At 46.0% G+C, this 14099-nt stretch overlaps 1 protein-coding gene across 4 annotated transcripts in view; it reads right to left on the reverse strand.

The window, feature by feature from the left end:
- The window catches only part of Trappc9 (trafficking protein particle complex 9), a 473194-nt gene that overhangs the window by 369033 nt on the left and 90062 nt on the right, over nt 1–14099 (reverse strand). For all 4 annotated transcript variants that reach the window (XM_027403774.2, XM_027403775.2, XM_027403773.2 and 1 more), the window contains 2 exons: nt 12330–12456; nt 1563–1708 (listed from right to left, as the gene is read on the reverse strand). In XM_027403774.2, coding sequence (XP_027259575.1) covers nt 1563–1708; nt 12330–12456 — 273 coding nt within the window. The remainder of the gene's footprint in view (nt 1–1562; nt 1709–12329; nt 12457–14099) is intronic.

Consider the following 14099-nt stretch of genomic DNA (forward strand, 5'->3'; position numbering starts at 1 on the left):
TCTCTGTGTAGCCCTGGCTCTCCTAAAACTTGCTCTATAGACCAGGCTGGCCTTGAACTCAGAGATCCACCTGCCTCTGTCTCCTGAGTGCTGGGACTGAAGGCATGGGCCACCATGCCTGGCTGGAGGCTAACTTTGAAAGCAAAGACCAAGTTGGAATTTCAAAGACTCAAACACAAATTCTCAGTAAGTCTCCAGCACTATCAGCTGCCTTCTCTCGAGACATTAGCCCATATCTCTTGCTTTATTTCCTTTTTTTATTTTTTTTTTTTGCTTTATTTCCTTCTTAATTGCTCTCACTCTCTCTTTGAGACAAGCTCTCATGCAGCCCAGGTTGTCCTCAAACTCACTATGTAGCCAAGAATGGCTTCAAATTCAGATCCTCCTGTGTCTTCCTCCTAAGAGCTGGGGTCACCAAAGTCCATGACAATGCCTGGCACATCCATGGCTAGGGATCCAACCCAGGCTTCAACAGCTCTTCCTCTTCTCTCATTTTCACAGGGAACAGTTTTAGAACATGCAGAGCCAAACCAGGGCAGGCCACCCTGCTCCCTCAACACAAAGCCATTCTATGCCTGCCCAGGCTTCCCCAAAGCCCATGGGCTTAGTGAGTAATACTAGGGACAGCTGTTAACACCCCATAACTTCAAAGAACTTACTTGTATCTTACCCTAATCTCAACATCTCATGTGTTTGTGCTCTACCTGCATGAAATGGACAGAAAAATGTGTTTGGGGTAGGGACCTATTGTAGTCTCATATAGACAGTTCTCAACTTATATCCCAGTAAATCCACTGGAAGTTGAAAATATACTAAATCAAAAAGCACTTAATTAGCCAGGAGTGTTGAGGCATGCCTGTAACACTGGTACTTCAAAGGCTGAAGCAGGAAGATTGGGAGTCCAAAGCCAGCCTAGGCTACATGGTGAGTCTGAGGTAAGCCTAGGCTACATAGTGAGCTAACTCAAGACACATAAATACATTTCACATGTTCCACCCATCAAATATCACAGTCTTACCTAGCCTCCCTATGGAGTTCATGATGGATACTACCTATGCTTGAGCAAATCCATCCAATACAAATCCTCCTGCAGAACAAAGTGTTTAGTGTACTAATATTGTAATAGTTAGACATGGAATGAGTTCAACATGGAGTGAGGTTCAACTTTAATCACCATTGGGATGACTATGACCTTTGGAGGAAGGGCCCAATTTGTAAGAAGTGACAAGGACCAGTGTGAAGTCCCTGTGCCTGAACCATAGTGGCTCTGTAAGAGGGATGGTAACCAGTAGACACACACACACACACACACACACACACACACACACACACACACACACACACACTCCCTATCTCTGCCATGTTATAGCCCAGGTTTTTATGGCTTCTTAACCATCCATAAAATAAGTTTCTAAAAATCAGATCAATGAGCAACTGCCAGTCTAAAGCAACACATGAGATGAATTTTCAGGAGTGTGTGTGTACACAAACACACACAAGTGTATGCACACAGAGAACTGGCCTAAAACTCAGTCCTCCTGAGGACACTGACAGCAGCCTACCTATCTTCTTGTTGCGTTCCTCTCCACGGCTGTGCGCAATGATTGGCGAGTAGATGAAGGGGCTCTTGGTGGACATGGTCTGCCCCAGCAAGCTTTTCACCTTCTGTGGCCGGAGGCTGGTGGGGAGACTCAGCAGCTTCACACACCTATCATTGCAAACAGAGTGCAAGCACTTGCCATTAGGACACTCACTCCAGACCACATATAAAAAAGTGTTGACCTGCTGCTGCCATGTGTTGTAGAGATCCTACAACTTTGGGTCTGTGGGTCAGGTTCCTTCACGTGCTCCAGCAGATCATAGATGAGGTGGATATTGGGGCAGGCCAAGTCATAATCTTGGTTCTGGGCCTGGGAGGGTGTAGGATTAATCCACAAGCCTGTTCTCCCAACCACACCAATGACTCTTTGCAACAAACACAAGTAAAGATATAAGGACAAAGGGGTTCACTACGTGACTCACTGTGCAACATTGCAGCTTCCATGACAAGATTCTTAATTTTTCCCTTTTCTCTTAAATTTCCTTTTATTTGGGGGGAGGGGTGCAGAGGCAGAGGGCAGATGCAAAGGGATGGGGAAATGAATGGGATAAAGATAATAAAAGATGTAAGAAACACATATAATAAAGAAAGTTTTTAAAAAATAAAGATGAAGGGAAGAGCTCTCACTCCACAGGACCAGGCAGCAGAATAAGCATGCCCACCCAGCAGGCCAGGAAAATGAAGTCCCACCCTCCCAGGCTGGGAAACAGTCCAGCTTTCTGTCACCTTCTCCAACACAAAGGTTCCTGTAGTGATATATTATTTATGATTTATTAAAGCTTGACTGAAGATTCAGAAAAGCAAAGTCAGCCTCAAGCTATAGAGATCAGGCAGTGGTGATACACACTTTTAATCCCAGTAGCCAGAAGCTAGGAGGTGGTAGTACACACCTTTAATCCTATGACTCAGGATTAAGATGCAGACAGATCTCTGTGGGTCCAAGACTATCCAGATCTACACAAGATTGAATCAGTCTAAAAGAGAATTACAACTTACACCTTTAATCCCAGCACTAAAGGGGTATAAAAGACAGGAGGAAGGATTCAGTAGGAGGCGTTCATTCTCCAGCTACACTGACAATAAAGGTATTCAGTCTCCAGCCACACTGAAGAGAGGTTACAGTCTAAGGGTTGGTGAGAGCTCATGGAGACAGGATCAGCCCATTCAGCCTGAGGCAGACGAAAGAAGCCAGTGGCCAGCTGCTTTGCTTTTCTGATATTCAGCTTGAAGTTTGAACCCCAGTATGAGTCACTGGGTCATTTTTTATGTGTTACAGGTTCCTTCTACAAAATGAAGAACTGGTCAGGCCTTGCCTGTAGGACTGAGGTGAGAATGGAGCTCCAGCTTCCTGCTCAGGGCCCACTCTCTGCTGTTTCTTTCCAACAGGTCTGCCCACATCAAGGAGAAGCCAGAGCCTATCCACAGGATCAGAAGACACCATGGAGGAGGTGCACACACCATGCTCATGGTCATGTGTCAAAGGCAGTAAAGATAACTTTAGAAGCACCAAAGTGAGGCAATGTTGCATTAAGGAAAGAAAACTCAATGGTCTTCCTTAGATTAATTTGACTAAGAATGAGTATGAGTTTTAATTCTCCACTTTCCCCCATGTTTTCTGTCATCTGGAGTCTGTCTGGTGTGTGTGTTTGATCTGCCCCTATTGCCTGCATCCCTAACAAAGTTCTTTGCTCCAAATTTATTGGACAGCACAAGGAGTGTCACATGGGGAAGGAATGAGAGAATACTTTACAGAAATATTCAGCAGGGTTTCGTTAAAAAAAGAAATGATTGCCTCCAACTGACTCCAGTCACACAGGCTACGGAGTTAAACCCTCGAAGCTTTCAATATGCACAGTAGATATTTGTTGAGCAGGGTTGTTAATGACCTGTTGTCTGTTTTCAACAGATGATTACCACAACATACACATATAATGCTCTGAGTCAGAAGCATGGAACATAACTTAAGATTAAAGTTGTGCATTCCCTTGTGTTGTAAAGTTTGACTACATAGGAAATCCAAAGCAAGTAATGTTGGTTACTACAGTGCTCTCTTAAAGGCAGGTTAAACAGCCAGGCTGAGTACACATCGGGACAGCAGTCTTAAGTGTCCTCAAGGAGTATTATTAACTCAGCTGTGAAGTCAAGCAAAAGTTCCAGTCTCTTTGAATAAAAAAGATGCTTTCATAAAAATGCACTGCCCGTCATGCTCAAGGTCATCCGACTCAAGTACAAATGGGTACCTGCTGGAAGCTGAGTACATGTAGTCTGTGTGCTACCGCTCCTATCACCATTTCAAACACCTCAAAAGTGCCTTCACACCAAGTGCCACTACTATTTCCCCACTATCGACCAGGAACGGACAAGAAAGACCAAATGTAGCCCATAGACCCACGAGAAACACCAGCTCTAAACAACAGCACTGTGAGGCTTCTGGGACCAGACTGGCCTGGTGACTAAGATCTGGAACACCCTAGGCCAGACAGAACAGACAAGGATGAGAGAGACCCAGGTATTCCTATCCTACCTCCTAGCTTCTGAGAGCTGGAAGGGAAGGTCACATATGTAGCACCACTCAAGGGCTAAGAAGAAGCCACATAGCTCTGTGTGGAAGCAATATATCAGCCTCCTGGTACCCTACATGGCGAAGCCAGATGCTGAGGAGACCAAGAACAAGACAGCACGACCTGGGTCACCAAGCACACATAGCAGGCAATCGTGGTGCCTAGGACACCACCTACTCAACCAGGTTGAGTGAATGGGGCACACTGTGCTGCATGCAATAAGTCATTGCAAGGTCTCGGGCACAACCCAACCCACACTGACTAATAAGAACTACTGTACAGAGCTGATCTCACTTGGAAGGGATGGACTCCTAGACCAGTGGTTCTCAACCTTCCTACTGCTGTGACTTTAATACAGTTCCTCATGTTGTGGTGACGCCCAAACATAAAGTTATTTCATTGCTACTTCATAACTGTAGTTTTGCTACTACAGTGAATCATAATGTAAATATCTGATATGCAGGATGTCTGATATTCAACCTCAAGGGCATCACAACCCACAGGTTGGGAACCACTGTCCTAGAGAATCCAGCCTACCCTATGCCAAGAGCTCCTATAGTACTTAGCACCCAGGCCCTGACAGGGTTCAGGTCACATGCAAGGGATACGTCCACCACCCACAATAACCCATGTGTCGACAGTATTAGAAAATGAGGTTTACTCTCTCGGAGTCCTTCTCTGAATGCACTCCCCCATCACACTGTCAATCTGGTACCAGAATGGCCTCACAGTTATGTTTTGATTCGAGCTGTGAGCTGGCTTTGTTCCAAAGTCTTGTCCAGCACTTGATCCCATTGCTCTCAGTAAATGCAGTAAATACGCTCCCAAAAGCTGAACTTCAGACTCAGTGTGCAAATCTTTTGAAGCTGACCACTGTGGTGACGATTCATTGCTGACTGTGGGAACCTGTTCTTCATGTGCTCTCCCAACACCACCACAAGAACCCTGCCTGAGGCTAGGGCCCCTGTCAGACTGAGATTCACCTTGAAGTTGACAGAAAGACCCTCATTACAATCTGAAGGACCTACCATTGGGACAACACACACTGATGGCTTCACTCAGCTTTTGCTTATAAAGTCAGCAAAGGATAGCTACTCTGCTAATACATGTCACTAGAAGGATGTTTCCTCTGGTCCCCAGTTTTCCCAGGGAGGGATGCTCCCTTGGAAGACAGAGCCAACCTGACTCCACCCTCCTGCACCACCCACCTGGAGAGGGGGGAATTGAGAACAGGAGCCTGTATAGACTTCTTGATCTAGCTCCCAGGGTGGTCTACATGCTACAGACAGTGTATATTCTGTATCGCTTTGCACATGCTAACCTAGGCCCTCCTGTGAAAGAGGCTTGCAGCTAGGCACAGCTCACACACCTGCCTCACTTGAGACATGCCTGACACTGTTTTTCATTTGCCTGATACAAGCCAAGCATTCCTGTGAATTCTGAATGTAGGTGGGAAGAAGGGAGTGGCCCACAGATCTCTTGCAGGGCATTGTGGGACTGCTTGAGGTAACGTCATGGAACTCGGTGTACACAGTAGGTCATGGAACCCGGTGCACACAGTAGGTCAGCAAAACCTTTTCTCCTTTCCATCTTAAGACAATGATTATTTGCCAACAGACAATTGCTACTGATGCAAAATGGCAGTGTTGGACAGAAGTAAGAGATGCTATCTCAAGGTTGGTTTTAACTACTGTTGGATGCTAAACTGGGCAGAATGGCCAAGACTGTGCACCTGAGGGTAGGGCAACTCAAGGCTCTCAGAACAAGAAACACTTTCTGTGTCATGCCACAATCTCACTGGAAATGGGGTGAGGATGACAATTCTGAGAAACCCTCCATCAAACAGACAATGGCTGGATATAGCATATGTCCAAGAATTCTGAGGACACAGCCAGCCAGAAAAATAACCTGTAACTCATTACAGTATACACTCATGACTCAACATTTTTCTATCAAATGTCATTTTATAAAGTGTGTCCCCTAGAAAAAGCATCCTTCCAGGCACCTGACCTAAAGCCCTATCATTCATTCAGCCTGAATCTCTGCTGAACAAGGGATATTGGATCTGGCAGACGAAGCTGCTGTGACTAAAGAGAATCTGAGGGACCAAGGGTCCAGGGTGGGATTGCCTCAATATATTCCATTTGGGCATAACATTTCAGAATCCTGAGTCTTCCTGGCATCCTGTGGCTAACAGGGATCAAGCTGGGCTACAGTGGAATGCTAACTAGGGCAGTGGCTGCAAACAAGCCACTTGAGAAGGATGGCATGGGAACTAAAGGAGCCCATCCTCCCTTGTCTTCTCATTCTCCACCCTGTGTCTAGGGGAAACAGGTCAGCTCTCATATAGCTTCTGGACCATGTTCCGGTTCAAAGCTCAAGTTCAAGATTCCCAAGTCACTCTTGTGGGAGGGCAGGTTTCTGTCAGTGTAGATGCCACTATCAGCTAATTCAGGAAGATAGCGGTCATTGGATGACAGCTAACTACAAACAGCTCTGAACCCAATACTAAGCTTTTCTCAAATAATCCACAACATGCTGGGGTGGAGACAAGAGGACCAGGAGTTCAAGGTTACCTTAGTCCTCCTGCAGAGTTCTGCATGAATGCTTCGGTCTTTACTGGCTGCCCTCTGCTGCACCCAAAGGCACTGAGGCACTGACATCATTCTAAGATGACATCATTCCTGACCATCAAAGAATCCCATAAATGGCCAGGGCCCTGCTCATCTTGACCCCTGGGTACACACATAAGCAAGTGAATTTTGAATCAGACATAAACGGGGATGTGTTTGGCTTTTGTTAACCTGCATCATAATGACTTGAAGCCACGCTGGGGTATGTCTAGTGTATGCTTCCAGGTGGGCAACCCCTCTTCCTGTGAGGTGCTAATGGTTTTATCATCAAGAACCAAAGAGAAGCTCAGTGGGAAAAGGCATGAACCATCTATTCTAAAAACAAGAAATCATAGTTTTGAGGCATCACCAACAAAATTAGCTTGTATCTAACAATTCCATACAGCACCTCTGAAATCTGACTCACTGGTATGGGCTGATTTTATTTTTTTATAAATTTTTATTTAAATTAAAAACAATTTTGTTGAACCAATACCAGTTCCCTCTCCCTTCCATCCTCCCATGCCCCCAACCAACCCCCCTATCTCATCCTCCATCCACTCCCCAGGGATAGGGTGAGGCCTCCCATGGGGGAATCATAAAAATCTGACACATCATTTGCAGGAGGGCCTAGGCCCTCTCCCATGTATCTAAGCTGAGAGAGTACCCCTCCATAGGGAATGGGCTCCCAAAGCCCATTTGTGCACTAGGGATAAATACTGATTCCACTGCCAGAGGTCCCATAAACTGCCCAGGCCCCCCAACTGACACCTACATTCAGGGGGCCTGGTTCAGTCCTATGCTTGTTCCCCAGCTGTCATACTGGGGTCCGTAAGCTCCCACTTGCTCAGGTCAGCTGTTTTTGTGGGTTTCCCCAGCTGATCTTGACCCCTTTGCTCATCACTCCTCACTCTCTACAACTGGATTCCAAGAGTTCAGCTCAGTGCTAAGCTGTGGATCTCTGCTTCTGCTTCCTTCAGCTACTGGGTAAAGGCTCATCTTTGTCTTTCTGAGTCTGGGTTACCTCACGCAGGATGGTTTCTTCTAGTTCCATCCATTTGCCTGCAAATTTCAAGATTTCATTGGTTTTTTCCCCCCACTGAGTATTACTCTATTGTGCAAATGTACCACATTTTCTTTATCCATTCTTTGGTTGAGGGGCATCTAGATTGCTTCCAGGTTCTGGCTATTACAAATGGATCAAAGACCTCAACATAAATCCAGCCACACTGAACATCTTAGAAGAGAAAGTGGGAGGTACCCTTGAACGAATTGGTACAGGAGACTGATTCCTGAACATAACACCAGTAGCACAGACACTGAGATCGACAATTAATAAATGGGACCTCCTGAAACTGAGAAGCTTCTGTAAGGCAAAGGACACAGTCATCAAGACAAAATGGCAGCCCACAGACTGGGAAAAGATATTCACCACTCCCACATCTGACAGAGGGCTAATTTCCAAAATATACAAAGAACTCAAGAAGCTTGCCACCAAAACACCAAACAACCCAATTAAAAAGTGGGGTACAGAACTAAATAGAGAACTCTCAGTAGAGGAATCTAAAATGGCTGAAAGACACTTAAGAAATTGCTCAACATCCTTAGCCATCAGGGAAATGCAAGTCAAAACAACTCTGAGATACCATTTTATACCTGTCAGAATGGCTAAAATCAAAAACACCAATGACAATTAATACTAGAGAGGATGTGGAGAAAGGGGATCACTCCTCCACTGCTGGTGGGAGTGCCAACTTGTACAGCCACTTTGGAAATCAGTATGGCAGTTTCTCAGGAAAATAAGAATCAGTCTACCTCAAGATCCAGCAATTCCACTCTTAGGCATACACCCAAAAGATGCACGTTCATACAACAAAGACATCTGTTCAACTATATTCATAGCAGTAATAGCCAGAACCTTGAAGCATGGGCTTATTTTAAACAACACACCATGCAGCAGAGCAGGGAGCTGCAGTCCTTCATGTTCACACCACTAAGGCCATCCTATCTCCAGGGGTCACTTTCACTACTTCTTTAAATGTTAATACTAAACTGATGAAGTCTGCTTTGGATGTGCAGGAAGCCTCCACGGGCTCACGTGCTAAAGACTTGGCTCTGCAGCTGAGATGCTGCTTCATTGGTATGTTAACCACTGATGAGTTCACAGTGCCTACCAGGAGCTGGGACCCAGGTGAAGGGCACAGTCACTGCCAATGTGTCCTGCAAGTGTGTATGTTGTCCAAGATACCCCCACCCACCCCACCGTCTCTCTCTGCTTCCCAGCTGCCGGGGGGGGGGGGGGTGTGTAAGCAGCTCTCTTTCCTAGACTCCTCCACTGTGATGTACTGCTTGACCACAGGCCCAGAAACAACAGAGCCAAGGAAACATGAGCTGATACCCAAAACAAGGAAGCAAAATAAACCTTTCCTACTTAAAATGCTTTGTCTCAGGCACTTGGTCACACTGACAAAAAGTGGATCAGTACATACTATATTTTCCAGTAGTCCTCAGCTCATTTCTATGGAAATATGTTGGCCCAGTGCATAGCTTTTGCACTGGCTTGTCATCAAGTGGAGATGATAAGTCTCAGAAGAGACTGCAACCCCACCTACAGGGTCTGTCCATGACTCTACACAGATTTTCTGGGGGTGGGGGAGAATCTTGGTGAAGGTTTGTCTAGACCAGCTTGGCCAGTGTACATGTCTGTGGAGGACTGTCTTGAAGTGGACACCACCATTCCCTGAGCTTGGGTCCTAAATGGTTTAAGAGCTGAGCACTGTGACACCCAGGTGCAGCACCAGGAGCCCAGAATATTCTATTATACAAGGCTTTCTAAATTTAAAAATGACCCAAGTCACAATGCAGATACAGAAGGATTAAGAAAGGCTTTTCTAGCCAGGCCATGGTGTCATGAGAGAGGCAGAGGCAGACAGATCTCTGAGTTTTAGGCCAGCCTGGTCTACAAAGTGAGTTCCAGAACTGCCAGGGCTATTATACAGAGAAACCCTGTCAAGAAAAAAAGAAAGAAAGAAAGAAAGAAAGAAAGAAAGAAAGAAAGAAAGAAAGAAAGAAAGAAAGAAAGAAAGAGGGAGGAAGGGAGGGAGGGAGGGCAGGCTTTTCTAACCTTTAGGTTTGAAAACTGAATCATGCCCTCAATCCCAAGTCAAATATATTCCACTTTAAATCTTATTCATAGAAAAGACCAGGAGAATAACCCCAGAGAAGCTTGAACCCTCTTCCAGAAACAGATGGAAGCAGATGCAGAAATCCACAACTAACCATCGGGCCAAGCTCCTGCAGTACAATCGGAACAAGGGAGGAGCAAAAATATGAACAAAGGAGTCAAGACCATGATGGAGAAACCCACAGGATCAGCTGACCTGAGCTAGTGAGAGATCACTGACTCAGGTCTGACAAATGGGGAATCTGTATAAGACCAAACTAGACTCCCTTAATAGAGGTGACAATGGTGTGACTGGGACAATATATGAGGCCACTGGCAGTGGGTCCAAGACCTAACACTAATGCACGAAAACTGACTTAGTGGAGCCCATTCTATATGGAGAGATACCATGCCCAGCCTAGACACAGGGGTGTGGGGGTGGAGAGGTGACTTGGTCCTGCCTCAATGAGATGATGGGACAGACTAAGTAGACTTCCTATGGGAGACCTTACCCTCTCTGTGGAGCAGGTGGGAGGAGTGGGAGGAGAGGAGGGAGGAGGAACAAGGATTGGAATGTAAAAAATAAATTAATAAAAAAAAAAAGAAAAGCCCAAGAGAGACCCTTTCTTTCCAGCTCCTGTCAAGGATGAAAAACAACACACCCCTGACCTGGCCTGCAGGTGAGATGCTTCTAGCAGAGACAAAGCCCCATTAAGGGGTGGGAATTAGGTCTAAGGAAGCCCCATAGTCCTTTTACTGTTCTGCTGCTAGAATGGGGCTCAGTAGGAGAGTGATTATCTTGAATGTATAAGGTTCTGGATTTGACCCCCAACATCACAGAAAAGGAAGTTAACTATTTTTGGGGGGGGGAGGTATTATAGTTGTCATTTTGCTTTGTTTTGTTTTGGTGGTTTTTAAGACAGGGTTTCCCTGTGCAGACTTGACTGTCCTAAAACTTACTATGTAGACCAGGCTGGCCTCAAACTCAGGGATCCACCTGTCTCTGCCTCCTGAGTACAGGAATTAAAGGCAAGGTGTGCCACCATGCCTTGCTAGAAAGTTAACTTACAATCCTACCACTTGGGAGGTAGAGGCAAAAGAATAGAGAATTCAATGCCATCTTTGGCTATATAGGATGTTTGGGGCCAACCTGGGGTACATGAGACCCTGTCTCCAATTTAAAAGAAAAAAATTAAAGGAAAGAGAAATAAAGGAAGGGAGGGAGGGAGGGAAGGAGGGAAGGTGGGAGGGAGCAGGGGAGGGAGGGGAAAAGAGATGGAGAGAAGGTGGACTGAGATGTGGCCTGACAGGGCTTCTGTGTGCAGCCAGCCTTCCTGTGACTCCCAGCGCTGCACCCCAATCATCCCATCGGGCAGCTAAAATGGCCTCCAAGAAAAGGGCAGAAAAGCAGTGTGTCTAAAGCACAGGCCCACATGCTCTCACATGGAGCTTCACTGAAGTCTCATATCAGTAACAGGCAGCTGACCCCCAGAGAGGGGTGAATGATACCATCCCAGAACAACACAGAGCTGTGAGGGGAACCCAGGCCCCTCCACAGCAAGCCCCAGGGCACATAAGTACCAAGAGATGAGGGGAGGGAGAGAGAACTGGGACTGACATGTAAAACAATCTTGTTTCTAATTTAAATTTTAAAAATGGAGGGAAAAAAATGTGTGCCCAAGACACTGTGGAGGGGAGACCCTAGCACTACACACCTCTATTCCACAGGAAAAAAAAAAATGTCATATTGTAACTGCTTCCTTTCAGCTCTCAAACAAATCTTTCTGAGACTCAGAATTTCCTCCAAAATTTGTGCATAGTGGAGGACCTATAGGACCTGATTCATGCTGGTACTGCAATGCATGGCCTGGATATCCCGAGGCAGGGAAGGGTGCTGACTGAAGCCACAAGGGAGTGAGCAGAGACGGTGGGAGGAGAGAGACCATCTCAGTTCCTGAAGAGCCAGCAGCAGACCCAGAGGAGGGAGTCAGCCCACATCTGTGAGCAGGAAATGACCAGGTCTGGCTGCTTTCCATCCTGTACTAGAAATCAACAGGGTCCCACCTGTCCACAGCTCTATCACATAATAGGCTTGGAGCACAGCAGCTACAGGACAACACTGCCCTCAGTTCTGTAAGCTACTGTCACTTCTGGGAGCTAAGGTCAAGCCTAAGTAGGTCATGAGCCATGAAAATAGGGATGGGGTAGGGTTTGGGAGGGATATGGAGAGAAATGGAGATGGAAATGGGAGAAGAGCTAGATATTTTCATATTTCACTGCATACATGTATAGAATTCTCAAAAACAAAGAACAACTTTTTTTAAGTGAAGTCATGATCCAGAGGGCCAGCAACAGAAGCAAAACAGTGTCCCACACCCTGCCTACTGTCTCACCTGACAATGGGCAGCTTGGTAAAGGGCACAGGAGGCAGCGTGAGGCCATCTGGAAGGGTGATGGGCTCCATCGTCCCAGGACACTTGGCTGTATAGTTCTCCAGGCTTTGAGTCACATCTTTCTTTTCTGAGGAGAAAACAAAACAGAATGTGGGTTCAATGGACAAAGTAGAAGTGGGTGGCTTTTGCTCAGCTTGATCTGGAGCAATCCAGGTCAGTCCATAAGTAAGGCTTCCATCAGAAGTAAAAGGAAAAGAGACAGTGACAGTTCCATTCCTTGAGATACACCAGCAGCTGCCACCCAAAAGGTCCTATGGATATGGGAGGAGCTGAGCTATGACCCTCCAGGATGAGACCAGCACCAGGGAATTACAACCTGACCAACGGCCATAAAGCCAACAGGAAGGACCAAAGCTCTTTGCGTTTTTGAACAGTATTTCTCAGCAATTACTAAGCAACAAGCATCACATAGAGACCAGTCCCTACAAAGCCTACGCTACAGTTTGTCCGTTTGACAGACAAGGAAGCAAACAGCCACAAAGTCTCTGAAGCTGCTAGTGAATTTTGCAAGGTAAAGCTTTTTACTGCAACCACCACTACTACACACACACACACACACACACACACACACACACACACACACCTTATCACTGGGGAAGGAAAAGAGGACACAGGTGATGGTGATGATGTTTGGATATTAGCCACAAAAGGCTCTCCAACAGCACAGATGGTTCCTTCCCAATACTACACATGAAGTCTGGCGAGAGGAGAAAGCAGCTTGCCAAAGGCACTGCATTTGACCCTGTACCCGTGGTGTCCTCACTACAGTGCTTTAAAGGCTTAAGAGAAGGGGAGAGGGCAAGGGATCGCATGCCTTCTAGAAAGTTTTTTCTCTTAAAAACACCATAGAAAGTCAGTCAGAAGGGATGCCAATGAAAATGGGGTTCAAGTCAAAAACTCATCCTTTCCCAGGAACTGTGAAACTCTGTCAGGAAGCAGAGCCTAGCTGTCCTAAAGTAAAAGCAGTGACTCCTTTTTTACAAAAGTATGCAAACTCCCTGAGGACAAGGTTGATGGGGGAAGTCCTTCTGTGTATATGTTTGTCTTATTGGTTGAGAAATAGAGCACTGTTGGCCAATAGGGAAGCAAATTAGGTGGGGCTAGGAGTCAAGGAGGATTCTGGGAAATGTAGTAAAGAGGAGAGTCGCCATGTGATCCTGGGGAAGAGAGGATGCATGCCACTGGAGTCCTCAATAAGACAAGTCTTTATAAAATATAGACTAATGGTTATGGTTGATACTTAAGATAGAGCTAGCAAATAAGAAATTTAGTCGTTGGCCAGTAGCATTGTAACTAACATTAATCTCTGTGTGTTATTTGGGAGCCCTAATGTGGTGGCTGGCATAAAGAGTTATCGTTATACAAGGTGACACAATACAGGGCAACAACCTGCAGATACTAGCACTGTGTACACCTTCAACACCACTCTTCTGTAGCTGCACTTGGAGAAACACAAAATGACAGGCAGAGATTGTACCATCAGGCTGGGGTCCATGAGTCCTAAAGTCCAGGCCTGATTGGACTCCCTGTTAGAACCCCAGCCAGATGTTCTCTGTGGGAAGAAGACATAACAAGGATCATTTCTGAATTTGCCCCCAAAGTGACAAATGTCTCTAGGCGGCACAGTGTTTAAGAGCACTAAGTTTGGTTCCCAGCAGCCATGGCAAGTGGCTCACAACTACCTGTAACTCTGCCTCCAGAAGATCCAAT

Source organism: Cricetulus griseus, chromosome 2 (genome assembly GCF_003668045.3).
Source record: "Cricetulus griseus strain 17A/GY chromosome 2, alternate assembly CriGri-PICRH-1.0, whole genome shotgun sequence".
Taxonomy (NCBI): Eukaryota; Metazoa; Chordata; class Mammalia; order Rodentia; family Cricetidae; genus Cricetulus; species Cricetulus griseus.